General features: G+C 37.6%; 1 protein-coding gene across 2 annotated transcripts; it reads left to right on the top strand.

Moving 5' to 3' along the window:
- The first annotated feature begins 933 nt into the window (after positions 1–933).
- Positions 934–19,434, top strand: LOC115754480 (phospholipid-transporting ATPase 2). 2 transcript variants are annotated; one of them, XM_030693492.2, is made up of 25 exons: positions 934–1,184; positions 2,175–2,393; positions 2,630–2,843; positions 4,406–4,522; positions 5,162–5,254; positions 5,344–5,518; positions 6,447–6,613; positions 8,175–8,279; positions 9,085–9,182; positions 9,270–9,412; positions 10,929–11,025; positions 11,178–11,287; positions 11,378–11,542; positions 12,492–12,646; positions 12,754–12,834; positions 12,978–13,098; positions 13,213–13,319; positions 14,646–14,777; positions 16,243–16,396; positions 17,105–17,222; positions 17,340–17,513; positions 17,612–17,663; positions 18,145–18,272; positions 18,448–18,598; positions 18,902–19,434. In XM_030693492.2, the coding sequence occupies exons 2-25, from the start codon at positions 2,269–2,271 to the stop codon at positions 19,238–19,240; spliced, it is 3,321 nt and encodes a 1,106-aa protein (XP_030549352.1). In that variant the 5' UTR covers positions 934–1,184; positions 2,175–2,268; the 3' UTR covers positions 19,241–19,434. The 2 variants fall into 2 exon arrangements, with proteins under 2 accessions (XP_030549352.1, XP_030549353.1); XM_030693493.2 differs by lacking the exon at positions 934–1,184 and adding an exon at positions 1,985–2,097.
- Positions 19,435–19,625: the final 191 nt, after the last annotated feature.

The raw sequence follows: 19,625 nt of genomic DNA, 5'->3' as shown, positions 1-19,625 counted from the left end.
AATTATTTAGGATTCTTCATCATAATCATGGCCCAAGCCCAACACCCTTAGAAGCTCCGGACACGAGAGCACTCAATCTTTAAAAATGCATAATCCACTTGCATATGGGAAACTGTCATATTATTACAACAACATCAATGTCGGGCATGCAAGCCCGAGCACACATTCAATACTATCAGTGCTGTTACTCACATTTCACACATACAGAGGAAGATATTCACGAGGATTGCACCTCCTTCTTGAGTCTGTTTCATGTATCGAACTTGAATGTGTGAAATTTGCATCAGCAAATTCCGAGCGAAGAACCATTTAAAAGGAAAGACGGAAATAATTCATAGAGAATTCGGTTGGCACCTCTAATCTCACGCAAGTTTTTTTGACTTTTTGTGCAATTCTTTTAGCATTTAGAATTTGAGTTTAATAGAATCCTTTTGATTCGATCAAATTGTTTTCGCTTTAGCCATTTTGTGTTTTCTATCATTTTTCTTTCGTGCATATGTAGTCGACAATCACGTAATCACAATATTTTTTTTTTTTTTTAGATTTGTGCTGTTTCTCTAAAAATACAAATAATGAAACAGGAATCCCGACCGCTAAAGTTACAAAAAAAAGAAAAATCTATCTTGAATATGATTAAGACATGAAAATAAAAAAAAAATCAAAAATATCATGAGAATAATCATTTATGTAGAATAATATATGTATTAACCAAAAACCATTAATTTGGATTTAATCTATTGAACTTTATTCATTCCTCATCGCATCACTTCCTATTTCCTATCTGTTTTACATTTTAAGTCCCATTAGTTTCATGAAAAATGGATGATTTAAAAAAAAATCTTGAAAATGTTGGCTTATTTTGCTTGAAATAGTTAGCGAACAAAAAATATTTTTATTATGAATAATAATTTATGTTTTTAATAATAATCAGTTGAGGATTGACTGCCCCACCCATTCCCTCGTAATCCAACGGTCCACGGTGCAGCTCATCACTCCGCCCGACTCTACCCGGCCTCACGCAACCATTTCCTCCATCGGCTGCTCAAACAGACGGTACCTGGAAAAGGAAGGAGCCGAGGCCGGCAAGGAGAAGGAGAAGAAGACATCGACGGGTAAGAATTTGGCCTCCGATCGCATTCGCGAGAAGCGAATTGGACCCGGATCATGCTAATCCGTTGATTCCGGTGAGCTAATCTCCCTTCTCTGTCGTCAGTTCGTCCTGTTCACGCTGTAATTAGCTGTTGGCGTTCTGATCGCGTCCGACGGTTGTCTAATTAAACCTGGATCCGAAAATGAGAGCGTGGAGAGTTCCTCGAATTCGGCAATTGCAGTTTCTTGCTCGAGTCGTCGATTGGCGAGCTCGTCATCGTGCCGCTGTGATTTCTAGCGTGTTAGGAGTCGTATTCTCACGTCTCTCTGATAGCTTATGCTCAATAATTCGCGTATTGATTTTGTTTTTTGATTTGCTCGTCGAATGTTGTGACTGGAATTAGCTGCATTTAGTTGTTCAAGTGAGGTTTGGAGGCTCTTGTTGTTGAGGACAAGGTAGTACTGGGAGGCCGAAAGGTGAACGACTGTGTTAACTTCTTGACAGTTCGAAAACATTTAAATTATACGAAGTTGAGATTGGGACTCCACGCCATCAATTTCATGGCAATAAAGTATAGATAGAGTATATTGCGCTATCATGTTCTGAGCGGGTTTGATATTTAGTATGAATCGGTGTAGGCAGATTCTCGGCATGGGAGTGTAAATTCCTACATTTCCACTTTGTTACTCCTTTTTATAAGAAAATCAATGTTCACGGTCAGTCGGTGGAACCAACAAAGCACAAGTTTTAAATGACTGCATACCCACATTTATTATCACCTTCAGGACATTGAAAAGATTAGTCATTTCATGTAGTGAGTGCTAGTGGCATTGTGTTTATATCAGTTTGGGGAAATTTATTGTGCTGCTTGATGCATTTAGGCCATAGACTAACTCGTAGTCACGGCCTAGTTCATTTGTAGGCATGTGTACATGCCGTCATTATCATAGTTGTCAAATCTCATCATCATGAATCAACATGGAAGACTTTGATGAAGATTGGCCTTGGTGTGTTAATGCCCTTCAGTTATTTATCTGTCCAGTAGTATGACTTATGCATATGTTGACGAATATATCTTATTCAGGATGGGAACCTCCGGCGGATTTGTTTCTCATTGTGGCCTCTGAATCTGACCGTGTTGAAATGCATAGATTTGATCATCTGCTTCAAGGACAACAATGAAGCGATATGTAGATATCAATGACGACGAATCATCTTATGATGTCTACTGTGACAACCGAATATCCAACAGAAAATACACTATATTGAATTTTCTTCCCAAGAACTTATGGGAGCAGTTCAGGTGAGCCTCAACTTATTTATAGTTTTTTTTTTTTTTGGGTGTTGGCTGGGCAACTAACTTAGATATTTCTAGTCAACAAGTAAAAAACCTAGAATATTCATGTGCCTTATTTAAGGCAGTCTGCTTACACTTCTTCCACTTCCCATAGCCAATGTTGATTCGCATTTACTGAAATCAGGAAGTATCTAACTCTGTATATGTATGTAATACGTTTTTTTTTTTTTTTCTGTTTTCAGCCGGTTCATGAACCAGTATTTCCTATTGATTGCCTGCCTTCAGCTATGGTCACTTATTACTCCAGTGAATCCTGCCAGTACATGGGGTCCACTCATCTTTATATTTGCTGTCTCAGCAACAAAAGAGGCATGGGATGATTACAATAGATATCTCTCTGACAAAAAGGCAAATGAGAGAGAAGTATGGATTGTCCGTCATGGAGTAAAAAAACTGGTACAGAAATCATTCTCAAGTTCCCCGATCCCTTTGTCCCCAGAAAAATCCCCCCTATTCCTTGTATATGTCTTTTTTTTTTTTTTTTGTGTGGAAGGAAGCTGTTTCTTTCTTTTAAATCTGTTGAAGAATGATTATTGATCATCTCAAGGGATTTTGTCTTGTGGATGGGTTTGCCAGTTATTGCTTGTTTGCCACCGATTTTGGCTTTTTAGATTATAGAAGTCTGGTAGTTAATTATAGTTTCAGTCAGTTGTTTTTTTCCCTCTCCATAGATCACAATGCTCTCTATGCTGATAATGGTTTTTATTTAGTATACGCATTGTAGAAGTATTGTTGTTACCTGATTATTACACAATTTACCCATAGTTCAAGTTCATAACCTTCAGCGATTATGGAATGAAAATTTGTATGCTCTCTGACTATTAGCTGTATAACTCAAATGACCATTCACTCAAAGTTGTAACTTTTCTTCGTATACTTGGAAATATCTAAAATTTCTAAATAGAACTAACGATATGTGAAATCTAACTTTTAGGCAGGTTTTCTAGTGAAAATGGTGTCTACAAATCAAGGCTCTATATATCTCAAATGTGACTTCAATAGGCTAATGGTGGATTTAACAATTCCTGGCCTACATGATGTAGGCTGCCAATAGGCTTCCAGCAAACTCAGCTGTGTTAAACCTGTTCCTGATGGGTGTTGCAATCTCCTTTCATAGTTCGGCGTCCCTATTGGCTCAGTACTTCAACTAAAGCGATACTTGCAACAGTCATATTTAATGTTGGTCTGTTTGATAGGTTGGTCTGGTTATATGCCCCGAGGAGGATATACCCTGTTGAGGTTATTAATGTGATTAGTGGCTTTTAAAACTAAGTTTCACCTCTTTGATTGGAGTAAGCAGTTGGATTTAATAATGGTTTGGTGCCTGGGAGCACAGACAAATAGGAATTGTGCGTAATATTTGCAGCCCTAAGAGCAACTTGAGATTATGATAATCTACATCATCTGTATCTTCATCTCATGTTTGAATTGATAATGGTGAGATGAGAGTGCTCCTCATGTTTCAGAAGATTAGAGTTGTAGGACTATGGACACCTCACATTTCATCTTATACTGTTGAATAAAGAGGATACAAAAGAAATGTTTTGCCTAAAAAAGAAGCAGTTATCTAGTCCACTGGCACATACCAATTTCATTGATATAAAGTTTATTAACATAATATTCTCTTTTGACACATAAAATGACGGTGGTTATTTGCTATTTGTAGTTTGATGATGTTGCAGATGTTATAGAGATAAGGTAGTAATGCTGGATATGTGCCCCTCTGGGTCTGAAGTTGGTTTTGCTTTTAAGCATAACTATAGTTGCTATAAGAAGGGCTTGGAGATAGACTCAAGCTTAAAGTGTCTTAGAATGGGGACTCTGCATCACTGGAAATGTGTGATATTTGTTGATGGTCTACTTCATATGCTGAAGTGACTCTATTTGTACACCTCTGATTTTCAAGAAAATAACTTTATGCTTACTCTTCTTTTTATATTATGTGCCCTCTCTTCTAGATTCAAGCGCAGGACATTCGTGTTGGTAACATCGTATGGCTTCGTGAGAATGATGAAGCACCATGCGATCTAGTTTTGCTTGGAACGTCCGATCCACAGGGACTCTGCTATATAGAGGTAATGAACTAACCTTTCTTGTGCCTAATTGAAAACTTGAGCAGCTTTGACTTTAGCCAGGGCAGATCCTCTAGTGTCATTCCCCTTCTATGTTATGGTTAGATTTTAAGCAGATATTAGCGCTGTAGTATCTGCGCGAAAGAATTGGTGTGCGATTCATTAACTGTTGAGCATGCCTAAGAGGAATGAGGGATTGCAAAACCTAGGTTTTACGGCACACATGCTAGTATGAGAATAGGTTAAGATAAATGCACTAATAAGTTTAATGCTCGAGCTAAAACATGTAAGATCAGGAGTCAGATAATTCATCCCGGTCAGCTGTCCAGTCTATCATCTATTTAAGAAAACAGTTTCAACATCAATCAGCTACCATCCTTGGCACTTGGTGTTGGGCATTGTGCTAGGCCAGTCACTCACCACTTAAATTTGTCCGGAAATTGGTTATCTTGCCACCGAGTGCTTTTAGTCATCTTTCCAGATATATTAACTTCCGTGAGAACTATTATTAGGATATTGATGTAAATTTGAATAGAAAATATGGTGCAGTCCATCTAATTTTGTTGGTGACACTGCTTTTGTGTTTGTGTGAATTCCATGTCCTTCTTTAAAAGATTATGTATTCTCTTGTAACATGTGCAGACAGCTGCCCTTGATGGTGAAACCGATCTAAAGACAAGGGTTGTACCTTCTGCTTGCATGGGAATTGATCCTGAACTGTTGCACAAAATCAAGGTAAGAATGTTACCTACATTTTGGTGAACCTAATAAAGCGACACCCTGGTTGTTATCCTGGCTAATATTATGAAAGGGATGTTCAACAGGGTGTTATTGAGTGCCCCAGTCCTGATAGGGACATCAGAAGATTTGATGCTAACCTTCGATTACTTCCTCCATTTCTTGACAATGATGTGTGCCCTTTGACCATAAAAAACACCATTCTTCAAACATGCTACTTGCGCAATACAGAGTGGGCTTGTGGAGTAGCTGTTTATACAGGTGTGTTGGCTGGAACAACTATACCGCTGAGTATTTTTTAATGCTTCATTTCTTTGTATTTGACTTGTTAAAGTAAGGATGGGAAAGATGGGAAGAGATGCGTGCGTGTGCATGCGCATGTGCATGAATGGGCGCGTGAGATAGAGAGAGTGAGCGAGCATGTAGACATCGATATGGACATGCCCAATGTGGAAGACAACTTGCAACATCACAATTAGCCTGTTAATGTAACAAATTTTGCTACTGTGCATGGTGTTGGGATCAAGTTGTCCGGGCTTTAGCTAACAATAAAATGAACTAGTAACCGTGAGCAGAATCTAAATGAATTTGAAATTAGAGAAGGTCCACCATTGCTACAGTGGAGGCAAGCATTGGAGGTTCAAGAAAAGATCTGTAGAAGTTGTTTGGCAGATAGAAGACATCATGATAAATACAGTTCATGATTTATTCAAGTTTAGAAGAAGAAACAGATAGGCAAGACAGGAAATTATGTGGTTATGTGTGTTTTTAGCTTCATAATGCATGTGGTAAAAAGCATGCACTCTTTTCTGAGTTCATTCTTCATATAACTCGTTTTCTCCAGCTCTTTGGCTGGGGGAGTAGCATTAGGATGACAATGTTATTGGTGTTTGCTTCTTTCTACCGTCTTTTTTGGGGTTTTGTAAGGAAATGTGTGCTGGAAGGGAAGCTTCTGATCATATTATAATGATTGTAAGTTTTGCTCCATCAGTGGAGTAATATATTAAAAGCTGGAAAACTTAGTTTTTATGGATATACAGGACTATACTTGTATTGTAGCAGGATCTGAGAGAGTTCTAATGACATGTACATTGACGTGATTGTTTTCTTTGCCACATAAATAATTGTTAACACCTCACCATGAAAGGTGCAATTAAGGTGCATATTTCTTTTTGATTAATTGCTTCAGGTAATGAAACAAAGATGGGTATGAGCAGGGGTGCACCAGAGCCTAAGCTTACAGCTGTGGATGCCATGATTGACAAGTTGACTGGAGCCATATTTATCTTCCAAATAGTTGTGGTGATGGTTTTGGGGATAGCTGGTAATGTATGGAAGGACACGGAAGCAAGAAAGGTTAGTGCGATCAACTAAGCTTCTAGCATGTAACCTTCTTGTTGATTGATTTTCAAGTCATACAGAATTGAACATCTTCCCCTGGAAAACTTCTACATGTCATTTGTTGGGACATCTATTTGCTTTGTGATTCCACCAATTTGGTTCTACATTTTACTTGTCTTATTCTGTGTTGCAAAGTGAAAGTGCTTTCGTAAGTATTGCTTTTTAAAACTTTGTAGTTCAGAGGAGTAGTGCATGACTAAGGAGAAAGTGCATACTAAAGCAGGTAGAAAGATATCAAACTAAATGTCAGATTCGTTAGCTAAAGATCAGAAATATCTTCTTGAATTACGATCAAGAGATTAAGATCCTGATGGATGCAGTGTAGTTTTCGTAATGTTCTGGAAACTGAGGAGTATTTCCCGGAAAAATTAAAGATATTTTAAAGCCAAGGCGTTGGAACTATTTTCTTGACCTTGTGTTTTTTTTTTTTTTTCAAGTTTCTAGTCATAAGCAATGGGATTTGGTAACAACAAATTGTGTAGCTTAAATATCTACTAACAATAGACAAGTGAGGTGCTTTCAGAGCTTATGCACATAAATATTCAGTGATTTAATAGAATGGTTATGGTTATATGCTAGTCTTCAAACGCTTTGACTTCGTGATATGACACCAAAATTCCTTTGTGGAAAACATTGCATGCTTTCCTTTGCTGAGGGGTGAGATGAAGTTTTTTCTTCGGTGAAACAAACATCATCATTCAGAAATTCAAACAGTCAAGTTTCATCATTCGTAGTCAACCTGCTGTCAAGTGCATCCTTATACAAGATACCCTTAATAGCATCAGGAAGACTAGTGAATAATAGTAAACTGCATAAGCTGCTCCTTTCCCAATCTAGCCAGAACGTCCACTCATCCATTTGCTTCTCTGTATATCTGCTCATTCCACTAGGTGAGGTTGACTCTATTACTGAAGTTTGGAAACTGCCATTAGTTCAATGTCTGTTGTATATCTGGTACTGCTGACTTTTGATTACGTTTCTGGTGAACGAATCATCTATGATCTCCACTTTGCTGAGTTTCTTTGCTGTTCTTTTGCACTTTTAGACATCTCTTTTTATTGCTATCTATTTATGTCCGTAGGCCTTGATAAGTTGCCTCGTTTTAAATAGATGATACATATTAGATGGCTTTGTTTATAAAAAAAAAAAAAAAAATCTTATTAGACAGCTTCATTTGCTTTATGGTTCTGTTCTTCAACTGTCTATACAGTGAGATTTGTGTCATTAGATGAATTATCACCTATGGCTTTGGAATGTCTGTATACGGTCTCATGGTAGTCCGTGATTCATATCTTCCATGATTCATATCTCTTTCTTTCTTTTATTCTTTTGTTAATGCTTTCCTGGTTTCTACATCATTGCCCGTGACTTATATGGGAAGAGGCTCTGCAATGTAGCTCTTGTTTGTTTTTTCCGATTATGCTGCTTGGATTTGTTTTTTCCTAGTAAAGTTAATCCCCTTATGTTTAACTGCTGATTTTGTATTTCCTTCTTTTTGGGTCCTTTTTTGGTGAAGCAATGGTATGTCTTGTATCCACACGAAGGTCCCTGGTATGAGCTCTTGGTCATACCTTTGCGGTTTGAGCTTCTTTGTTCCATCATGATTCCCATATCTATTAAGGTGAGATGTGAAGATTATGATTGAAAGATCAAGACAATTGCTTCTTTATCATAGCATTTTGATCTTTGTTGTAGGAAGTTGACCTATTGCAAGAAATGTAACTTTAACTTTTAGGAAGAAAGGAAATATGATGCGGCTTAAGGAAGAACTAGTGTTGTTCTATGTAATCATTCTTTCTCTTCACAGTCCGTACGAATTAAGTCCTCACTCTTCAGGAGTCTTAGCGCAGTTTTTCTGCGCATTATGCAGACATCAAGATTGGTTTTCCATCCAATCGTAATGGAAAACTTATCTAATTATAGCTTGTAAGGCTGCTATTTACATTCTCACAAACAGCTGATCTCGCATGATGAGGTTAGGAGAAGAGATAAAGAATAATAGGTCTATGGATTCAGTGATACCATTGTAATGAAATGAAAACTTGTTAGAGAGGTGATCAAAGTCTTGATAAAGTATTAGAGACTTCTACCTGCCTCAGTGCAGGTGGTTGCTCTGGTAGTAAAGATGGAAGTTCACCGCAAATGCTTAGAGTTGCTTAGTGGTTAGTGCTGGGAGCTGGAACTAACTTTTTGAATCAATCCGCTTTATTTCGATTAGGCAATTGAGCTACTATGTCAACCTTGACTGAATCAAATGATTTTGCTGGTAATTTGTAGCTTTACCTAACAAAAAAGAGAGGTAGTTTGGCCTAATCTCCCGTGTTGTATTTCAAGCTGGAGATTGCAGAACTGTTTCAAAGAAGTTCTGCACTGAAAGAGCTTCGGATAAATTAATTACTTTGAGAACTTCGAACAATTTTTGGCAGGTATCTCTGGACCTTGTGAAAAGTCTATATGCAAAATTTATTGACTGGGATCAGAAAATGATTGACGGGGAAACTGGTACTCCTGCCCATGCTACAAAGTAAGTTGTTTAACTTAAGAAACCCGTGTGAGAGATTGGCATAGCTTAAACGCAGTTTTATGTAGCAAATTTCTCTGCCCTTGGCAGCACAGCAATAAGCGAAGACTTGGGCCAAGTCGAATACATTCTGACTGACAAAACGGGAACACTCACCGAAAACAAGATGATTTTCAGAAGATGCTGCATCAGCGGCAAATTTCATGGAAATGAATCTGGGGATGCCTTGAAAGGTTCTGATTCTGTTAGAGCATGCGACATCTTTCTTCCTGTGTTCATTCTTTTGAGTCCTTGGAGCATTAACAGTTGAAAATCTTGTTGCCATTTTGTGCATGAAAATAATCAAAGTGAAAAAGAGGTTCCCTAGGTACTTAGAACCATAGGTATATTTTGTCCAGTGAGGTCTGCGAACTTGCTTGGGTATTTTTGGTCCACGAGTGGAGTTATACACGGTTTTTTTTTTTTTTCCCTGGATTCAGGTTTCCATTACGGTTGGTCCACTTCTTTTCAGGGAATTGGGCACGTTGAATAGTAAACGTGCTTAGTTAATTGTAAGAAAGAAACACCATTGGCTCTACTTTTCCGGCTCGCTAAACCTAACAGTCGTTGCAGTTGCAATGAGATTAATGCATCAACAGGCCTAAAGGATTTTCCTCTTGCAGCAGCTTGAAAATTGAAAGGGAGGGGAAATGGGAAGTGATGTTTCAGGTTACACGACATAAATAGAGAGACCGGCTGGGGGCAAAGGGAAATTTGATCACTCCCTTTTTCGAGAGATAACATTGTCACAAGTGATTTGAGTTTCTGCTGATACAAGCCTTTCTGTTAATGTATTTCATTAATTTAGTTTCTTTCAATTAGACTTATCAAGTGGGCTGGTGGCCGATGGGTAAAAGACAACTTTTTTCATATAACACCCAAGCTACTCTATTCATCTGATACACATCGTTTTTGACATTTGGCAGCAATATCCCAGATTGTTATGAGTTACTTCTGAGGAGCAATGTTTCATTATCATAGAAGTAGCATTGTCTTCTAAATAAAACTCTGCATTCTTGGTTGAAAGCATTGGGTGGCTTTGTTACAAAAGTCTAGACCTGCATGTATATATGAATAATTGTGGCTTGTAATACACAAGCAGAGCTCTGGTTATGACCATTTTATACGATTAGTGTTTAAATTACAATTAGTGTTTAAATCAGATACTCTGTGCCTTTATGAGTCATGGAAGGATATAGGGTCCTGAAGTCAAATTTTGTCCGTCTTGACATAAAGCATTGCTCCAGTTCTTTCATCATTTAAGTTATTATTCGAGTTATTGGATAAATGATTTAACTCAACAAGTGAGCGCTATGCTTGTGTGCCCTATACTGAGAGGTAGAAGGCAGAAAAGATGTTGCCAAGTTTAGATTTAAATGCTTGCATGTCATCTATTTCAATTCCTAAATGTTAGAGGTAAAATCACCTATTTCAGTTCCTAAATGTTCGTGTTAAAGTAATTTTTGATTTAATGAACATGATGTTGTGGGATCTTACAGCTAAGTCATCAGGTAATTTATGGCATTTGAAGTTACTTGTTTTATCAGTTGGAAATCATTTTCAAAGTTTGCACAGCAATGTAGAATTACCATGCCTAACCAAAACTGCAAACTGATGTTGTGCTTGAATCTCATGCAGTCACCATCTAGTATATTTGATCATTCCTGAGATCAGCTTTGCTCTCATAAGTTGTTTCCTTTTTGTATCCAGATGTGGAACTGCTTAATGCTATTGAGTCTGGCTCTCCAGATGTTATCAGGTTTCTGACAGTTATGGCAATATGCAACACTGTCATCCCTGTGCAAAGGTGATCTCAACTTCTTTCTGGCCAGATGCTTTTCCTTATCTGAAGTTACTGATTGTAGTGGCAATTCACCATATAGATACCATTTTGATATGCGCATCATGTACTTCTGCTACAGTTTTTTATGGTTCCTTGCTTTTATTTTCTTGCTGCAGTAAAACGGGAGCAATCTCATATAAGGCACAATCTCAGGATGAAGATGCTCTTGTTCATGCTGCTGCGAAACTGCATATGGTTCTTGTCAATAGGAATGCAAATATTCTTGGTACCAGTCATTTTCTTTTTTGTCTTTTGTACTCTGCATAGTCATCTAGGTTTAATTAAAATGACTTTTCGTGTATATTGTATCTCTCAGAGATTAAGTTCGATGGAACGGTTATTCATTATGAGGTATTGGAAACTCTGGAGTTCACATCTGATAGGAAAAGGATGTCCCTAGTGGTGAAAGACTGCGAGAATGGAAAGATATTTCTGTTGACCAAAGGAGCAGATGAAGCAATAATTCCTTATGCCATTCCTGGTTAGCCCCATCCTCATGCTAAAACTTATCAGATGAAAAAAGTTGTTTGGATGTTTAGTCGTGGTGTTTTTTTTATGTTGAGGACATTTCTGGTTATACCCTATTCAACCATAAAAAGTACTCCACTGCCTATCGGACGTTGAAAAAATGGCAACTTATTTTAGTAAGCGTATTCTTCAGTTAGTATTTCTCCACTTAGAGATAAATGGTGTTGTGCTTTTGTTTTCTTCAAATATTGTCAGACTTTTGAGTGTTCCAAGGAGGAGGGAGACATCGTTTTTCTTTTGATTAGTGGGTTTGGTCGTACTTCAAGCTCAAGTAATCATATACTCTTTTCCTTTTGATGGGATGCTTCTTCAGGAACTGAAAATAGTTGCAGTGTCCAGGGAATGCTATTGAATCTTCTAGGTTGGAATGTGATGTTTTCAACACATGTCATCTAGCTTGTGCTGATAACACCTGATTCTTATTGAGGATTTGTGCTCAAGTTGAGTTGATTTTGTTGAAGATTTTTAAAACTTTCCTTTTCAGATGTCACATCAACTTTTAGGTATGATCTTAAAAAAGTTGCCTTTTTTTGTACAAAGGGAGCTTGTTGCTTACAGCTGGTGGCTGGATTGCCTGGTGCATGCTTCAAATGCTACTTTTGCTGTGCTGGAAATTCTACAAATATAGCCAAAATTGAAAGTCTTCCTGTTTGCCCGATTTTGGTATTGCTCAGTGAGAATTTGACATAGGATCAATATTGCATGCACTTGATTTGTCATTTCTGACTCTGTAGATGTAATGTAAGTTGTGTCAGACTGCAATAGCTAGTTATGGTGCTCTAAATTTTTTTCTTTACACCCTGAAAACCAAGAAAGATATATCGGAGGACAGTTAATGGTGCGATTTGTAGGGTCCTTAATTGTGGGTATATAAATATTTGACTACTTCCATTATCTTCCAGGGCAGCAAACAAGGACCTTTGTGGAAGCTGTTGAACAATATTCTCAACTGGGTTTACGCACTTTATGCTTGGCTTGGCGTGAACTAATGGCTGATGAATATTATGAATGGTCTCTAGCATTCAAAGAGGCTAGTAGTTCATTGGTTGATAGGGAGGTAAATGGTACACTAATCATTGTTCTGTTCTTTTCCTGTTATACATAATCTTTCCGGCTTATTCTTACATAGTGTATCTTGACTTCCTGAAATAATTGGATTTGCAGTGGAGAATAGCGGAGGTGTGTCAAAGAATTGAACATGATTTTCAAGTACTTGGAGTCACTGCAATAGAGGATCGTCTTCAGGTGACTAGTGATATGTTTGGGGACATTCTGCATCTACATATACTTTTCCCCTTTCTGAGGGTTCCATTTTCCCATGCTCTTTCTAATATGCCTTTAGAATGATGTTGTGTTTGAACAATGATATATCTTACATTACTGCTCAGGATGGTGTACCAGAAACAATTGAGACACTCAGAAGAGCTGGAATAAATTTTTGGATGCTTACTGGTGACAAGCAGAACACCGCCATACAGATTGCACTGTCTTGCAATTTCATATCTCCAGGTTGATTGATTTCGTTGTGCAGTTCTGCTCATCATGTGCTGGAGAATGAGGAAGATAGAATCTAACAGCAGAATTTATGCTTTCCTGACCTCCATCGCTTCTCATTTCTTACAGAGCCCAAGGGTCAGCTTCTTCTAATTGATGGGAAAACCAAAGATGAAGTTTGTAGGAGCTTAGAAAGAGTTTTGCTCACAATGAGGATAACTTCCTCAGAACCTAAGGTAAAGTTTATAGACTTCATGTGGGAAATTATGTGCATCAATAAATGTTCACCTTACCACCTTCTTAGGTCAGTCAATTCTCTCTTGCTGTATTATTGGATAGCATTTTGTTGGCTTGATATTGTATGAGAAAGAAATATCATTTGATTGTCTTAATAGAATGTTTCTTGACGATAAATACTTGCCTTTGGCAATGCTCAAATTGAGAAGGCTGGATTAGGCTGGAAATTCTTTGGTCATGATACCTGTATAACTGGGAATCTTTTTATGTGCTTATGTATGAGATATATGAAGTAGTATAACTTTCCTTAGAGGTCACTAATAGGGTGAAGTGCTGGCATGTAATTATTAGAACAAAATTATCCAACAAATTTGGCAAGGACTTTAATTTGAAGGAGTCATATGGTCTTGACTTTGCATTTTGACATATGTAGGCATGCATTTTGAAGAGCATAAACCATTTAGATCTGGTGCTAAAGCCTAACTTTCAATATTTGACCCCTTTCTAGTAGTATTATGGAATCTTTAGGGTGATTGGCCCTAAATGATGAGTAATTTTAATTAGAGACTATATGACCTCAAATACTAAGTTTTAGTGACAATTTGTATCGTCACTCAAAGAACGTTATTGAAGTTAGAAAGGAATTTTGCCTCCAGTTAATATAAGATTTACATATTTGTAGCTATATATTCTGCCATTAAAAGATCTTTCGCCTAAAATTGATATCTTAAATAATTAATGATTAAATTATCTGGAATTTGGGGGATGCAAACACTTTGCCATAACCTTTTTCCTAATCCCTTGAGTGTCATGGCTACTAAAAAACGTTCACTTGAGTAACATAACTTTCAATCAATCACTTAAGTGACATAACTTTTTTAAACCATTTCATCCTAGTACCGGATGTCCGTCATGGCATGTCACTCGGGATGGATGTTTTTAAAAAGTTATGGCATTCAAGCGATTGATTGAAAAGTTAAATGACACCCAAGTGATCAACAAAAAGTTATGGAATTCAAGTGACCGTCATACGTAATTTACACTTATGGTGTCCTTTTGCCCAATAACTTGTGTTCTAGAAAGATACCCTTATTGCTTCTTGAATAATCTTCTTGTTGGTCTAGAATGCCTCTAATCATTCCTCTAGATAAAAGGAAATGCTGAGATGAAATGAGGGTTAAACCACTCACCTGTTTGTCTCTTTCTACACCTGACACCTATAGTTATGAGCTCGAGTTATTTGTTCAACGGATCTTCTTGGGTGCAAATTTGTTAATGTGACTGTTGCTTCACGGTTTTTTGTAACCAGCTTTTCCTTGAATTAGGATGTGGCATTTGTTGTTGATGGATGGGCTCTGGAAATTGCTCTGACATATCATCGGAAAGCTTTCACTGACTTAGCTATATTATCAAGGACAGCTATCTGTTGCCGGGTGACACCTTCGCAAAAAGCTCAGGTAATTCTACTCAAAGTTGCCTATATCTGGTGTTAGATTATGACAGAAGGCTTTGGGTAAACAGTGATAGGTTTTGATATATTTTTGTCACTTTCTAATTGTTGTTATTTTACCAGAAATTTGCATCTCTCTTTATTTACATATGATCACATAGTAGATTGGAGAATCATCAGCTTATTCTCACATGATCGAATAGCAGATCAGAGGGTCACCAGTATATTGTTTGTTTAATCGAAACTGACCTTATTCACTGCCTAAGAACTTTGCCAATTAACGAATTTTAGACATGGTAATAAGGTGGGGAATTAAGTGTATGGAGCATGTTAGGAAATATGCTCTCTATACAGTACCAGCCTGTTTCTTGGTAGTTTGCGATCTTTGGAAGTTGTCTAACATGGTAATGGAGCAAAGATGAAAGTCTAAATCCTCATTCTCATTTTGATCTTGCCTCTGTTCTAATTATTTGATGCTTTCACTTGTCTGTTCGATATAGTTACATACATTTTTCACTTGTAAGGCTTAGCTAACATTTGATGGGGTGTGGTAATGGGTCCGTTTTTGTGATAGCTTAAGCCTTTGGGACCAATGGTTGTCTACTAGTATAGAAGGTTTCTCTCCTTTTAAGTTGATGATTTTATTAGAATAATTAAGTATTAAACAAAGCCTTCATCTAACAGCTTAAACTATTAGAATAGTTAGCAATGGTCCCATCAAAGATCACATGGTTTAAGAGCAGGAGATCTTGAGATCAAATCTTTTCAGGCCCTATTTGCCTCCCTAATTAAATATTTCCACACTTAGTACTAGGCAAAAAGACTAGACTAAATGTAAGGGGGAGTGATAGAATAATTAAAGATTAAACTACGCCTTTATCTAACAGTTTAAAATTTTTAGAATAGTTGGCAATCCCATCACAATCATCGTCACATAATTTAAATTTGCAGGAAACTATTGTGCCTTTGGCTTCTGCTGTCCTCTGAATTTCACTTGGATCTGTCTAAAGCTGTTTTGAGAACATTGTGCCTTTAAATTTTTATGAATATCATGACCGGAACCTCAAAAATGATATAGAAGTTTGACATATATAGCAACAAAGCTTTATCTTTGTTGATTATTGTGCATATCCTCTATCCGAGTAGAATGATCTTCATTATGGGGCTAGTACATGACCTGAAGTCGCTTTTTGGGAGCCGAACACATTCAAGATAGGAGGTAGGAAGTCCGGTGGTGTTCACTCTTTATAATATTGCAGTAACTGTGAATTTAGTTTCTTTTTTTAAGTAATGTTAATTACTGTATCTTACGCTTGGACACAATTTTTAAATCATGATGCTGGAATGAAAAAGGCCTATAATTACTTTTATTAATACTTAAAAGATTACCCACTATTTGCTATTGCTGTTCCTTCAGTCCTAAAAATACATTTTCAGCCACATTACGTGCCATATCTTGTGTCTTCGTGCAGCTTGTGCAACTCTTAAAATCATGTGACTACAGAACCTTGGCCATTGGAGATGGTGGAAATGATGTCAAGATGATTCAACAAGCTGACATAGGAGTTGGCATTAGTGGCAGAGAAGGACTACAGGCCGCTAGGGCTGCTGATTATAGCATTGGAAGTAAGTATTGCTGCTCATGTCCAGTGTTTGTTCTTTTCTGGTTTGGATGTTTGCATTGACATCAAATTATTCATACTTTACGGCTACAAATGCATAGAATGTGTGTTCATTTGAAGAAACGATGTTGCTAATTCAGAAAATAAATTCCTTTTGGACTTTGTGGTTGAAAATGCCAAAAGATTGGGTTTTATGGGCTGGACCTCTGGTACTTCAGACCTTATTAAGGTTTTTTTTTTGGTCGAGACCTTATTAAGGGTATTTAGTTGGTATTTCTTCTGTGGAAACTAACCTCTGCTGTAGATAATTGTGACCGTATGCAGTCTCAGTTATATGCATTTGTAACGCTGTATGGGCAGCACTTCTATTATCTAACCATAAAGAAGTTCACATTATTCCGATGGAAAGACTGGTTTGCTGGAAAGGTCTTCCTGTAGAAATGGGAATAGTAGGATAGTCTGCGAAAGTGGGGAGATGGTTAGATCTAATTCTTCTCTCTGAAATTAAATGGGGATGACCAGTATACATATTTGGGTCTAGTCAACGAATTTCATGTTCCAGGAGATCCTTTCATCTGGCTCAACCTTTGAAGTACTTTATTTTTGGGATTGGTCTTTCAGAATATGTGGCATGTATTGTTCTATAGTTTCCTCTATGTGCTTGCTACCGTGGGACTTCTAAATGTTTGACTTTTCTGACTGCTGTCTACAGAATTCAGATTTCTGAAAAGATTGATACTGGTTCATGGGCGATACTCCTACAACCGAACAGCATTTCTCTCGCAGTATTCTTTCTATAAATCATTACTGATATGTTTCATCCAAATCTTGTGAGTTCCCACTATGGTTCCTCCCTCCTCTCTCTCTCTCTCTCTCTCTGTACTGTGTCTATGTGCTCATGTGTGCTTTCTCTTGTACCTGTTGTTCTAACACAAACACACTGCCAGTTTCTCCTTCATATCAGGTATTTCTGGAACCAGTCTTTTCAACTCAGTTAGTTTGATGGCCTATAATGTTTTCTACACCAGCATCCCTGTCTTAGTGAGCGTACTTGACAAAGATGTTGGTGAGGAGACCGTTATGCAGCATCCACAAATTCTTTTTTACTGCCAAGCTGGGAGGTGTGTCCTCAATTTGTTATGAGATCATGAGTATATAATTGTACTCTCTTTTGGTTCTCGGTGTAGAAAACTTTCTTTAACATTACTTCTTGAAACAGGCTTCTAAATCCTAGCACATTTGCTGGATGGTTCGGACGATCACTTTTTCATGTAAGTGCAAATTTAGACTGTTTCTTCCTCTGTGGTTTTACTTTCACAGAAAGATTAGCTGCGCACAGGTTCTTTTCTCTGATTCAACAGAATTGAATAATAGTCTGTTGATCTAATTATGGACAGCTTATGGTGACCCCCTTAACTTTGGAAAAATACCAAAGTTGCCACTGTATGAGTATGGAATTTAGTAATTCTCTTATCGATGTGGAATTCTAGTAATAGATGAGTCCCCTTTTCGTTGCCCTCAAATGAAACGAAATCATGCTTATGTGATTGTACGTTGAAAAGGTCATCTTTAGAAATACGACAGTCATTTGGCAGCTCCATTCCTTGGAAGGCCAAATATTTAAGTAATGCATTGTGGTCTGTTAGAGGATTCTGCCTCGTGTGAAATAAAGCACTTGGACATTACATTATTTATTGACTGCTGGCTCTTGCTTGTTATTCTGTGTTGAATAAATGTGGCTTGTAATTGCAGGCGGTTGTTGTATTTGCCATCAGCATACATGCATATGCTTTTGAGAAGAGCGAAATGGAGGAGGTATCTATGGTAGCACTCTCTGGATGTATATGGTTGCAAGCCTTCGTGGTGGCACTGGAAACAAAGTAAGCTTCACGAAATGCTCTGTTTTGCTACTATAATTTGGCTTCTTTGGATACTTAATCTTCCTAGTGATAAAATTAATGGGTCATGGCTTCATGCTAAGTTATTTGTTTTGTAGTTTTTTTCTTTTAACTGCTTGTCAGTTGGTAACTCCTTAAACTTCGTTTGCAAATGCAGCTCGTTCACTATATTGCAACATCTCGCCATTTGGGGAAATTTGCTTGCATTCTACATCATCAACTTGATGTTAAGTGCCATCCCTTCATCAGGGATGTACACAATAATGTTCCGGTTGTGCCGACAACCATCTTACTGGCTAACTATGTTGGTGAGTAATTGTTTTATTGATGCATGTTTCATTTGGGCTCAATTATCTTTCTTTTGAGCAGTCAAATGCGGCGATGCCATTCTATGGATAACAATTTTGAGGTTTTTTGCATGAAATTAGGATGATATGGCATCAGTGACTGAAATAATTACTGCATGGCATATTTCTCACCGGACATTGTCACTCTATCTCCACTAAGCAATATGAGCTGGAAAAGTGCAAATGAACCAAAATGCACTGTTAATGCTAGATTAAGGTTGCATGCGTTCTTTCTAACCGATTTTTTTTTTCCCCATATTGCAGATCATATTCGGAGCAGGAATGGGTCCTATTCTAGCTCTGAAGTATTTCAGATATACATACAGACCTAGTCAAATCAATAAACTCCAGCAAGCGGAACGCATGGGGGGACCGATTTTGTCCCTGGGAAACATTGAACCGCAAGCGAGGTCGACGGAGATAGCCGTTTCTCCATTGTCAATCACTCAACCCAAGAACAGAAATCCAGTTTATGAGCCTTTACTTTCAGATTCTCCCAATTCCACCAGAAAGTCTTTAGGGACCGGAACCCCCTTCGATTTTTTTCAGTCACAGACTACTAGATTGTCTTCGAGTTACTCACGAAATTGTAAGGACAACTAGGTCACCATATTTTTTATTTTTTCCCTTTATCCTATGAGAACTTGTATAGCACCATCTTTACCCAATTGCTTTTTTGGAAGACCTATCTTTTGTATGGAGATATTAGAGTCTGTATATTAGAAGGAACGTGTACTATGCTTTTTACGAATGATCAAAGTATATTTTTCGGCTACTGTCCACAGACAGCACTTGATTCTACTCACCACCTACCATGTCGTCGCCTAGACAGTTATCGTAATTCACGCAGGTATAATCTGGATGTATTGTAACTGCATGTTGTACGATAGGTTTCTAATTACGCCTGAAGTTTACCAGTTGTTACTGTTCAAGCTTAGTTTTTACCAACTTTAAGATGTTACTATCTGTAGATAGGATAGAAATTACC

This window comes from Rhodamnia argentea, chromosome 7 (assembly GCF_020921035.1).
Source record: "Rhodamnia argentea isolate NSW1041297 chromosome 7, ASM2092103v1, whole genome shotgun sequence".
NCBI lineage: Eukaryota > Viridiplantae > Streptophyta > Magnoliopsida > Myrtales > Myrtaceae > Rhodamnia > Rhodamnia argentea.
This window is presented reverse-complemented; position numbering and strand designations above follow the sequence as displayed.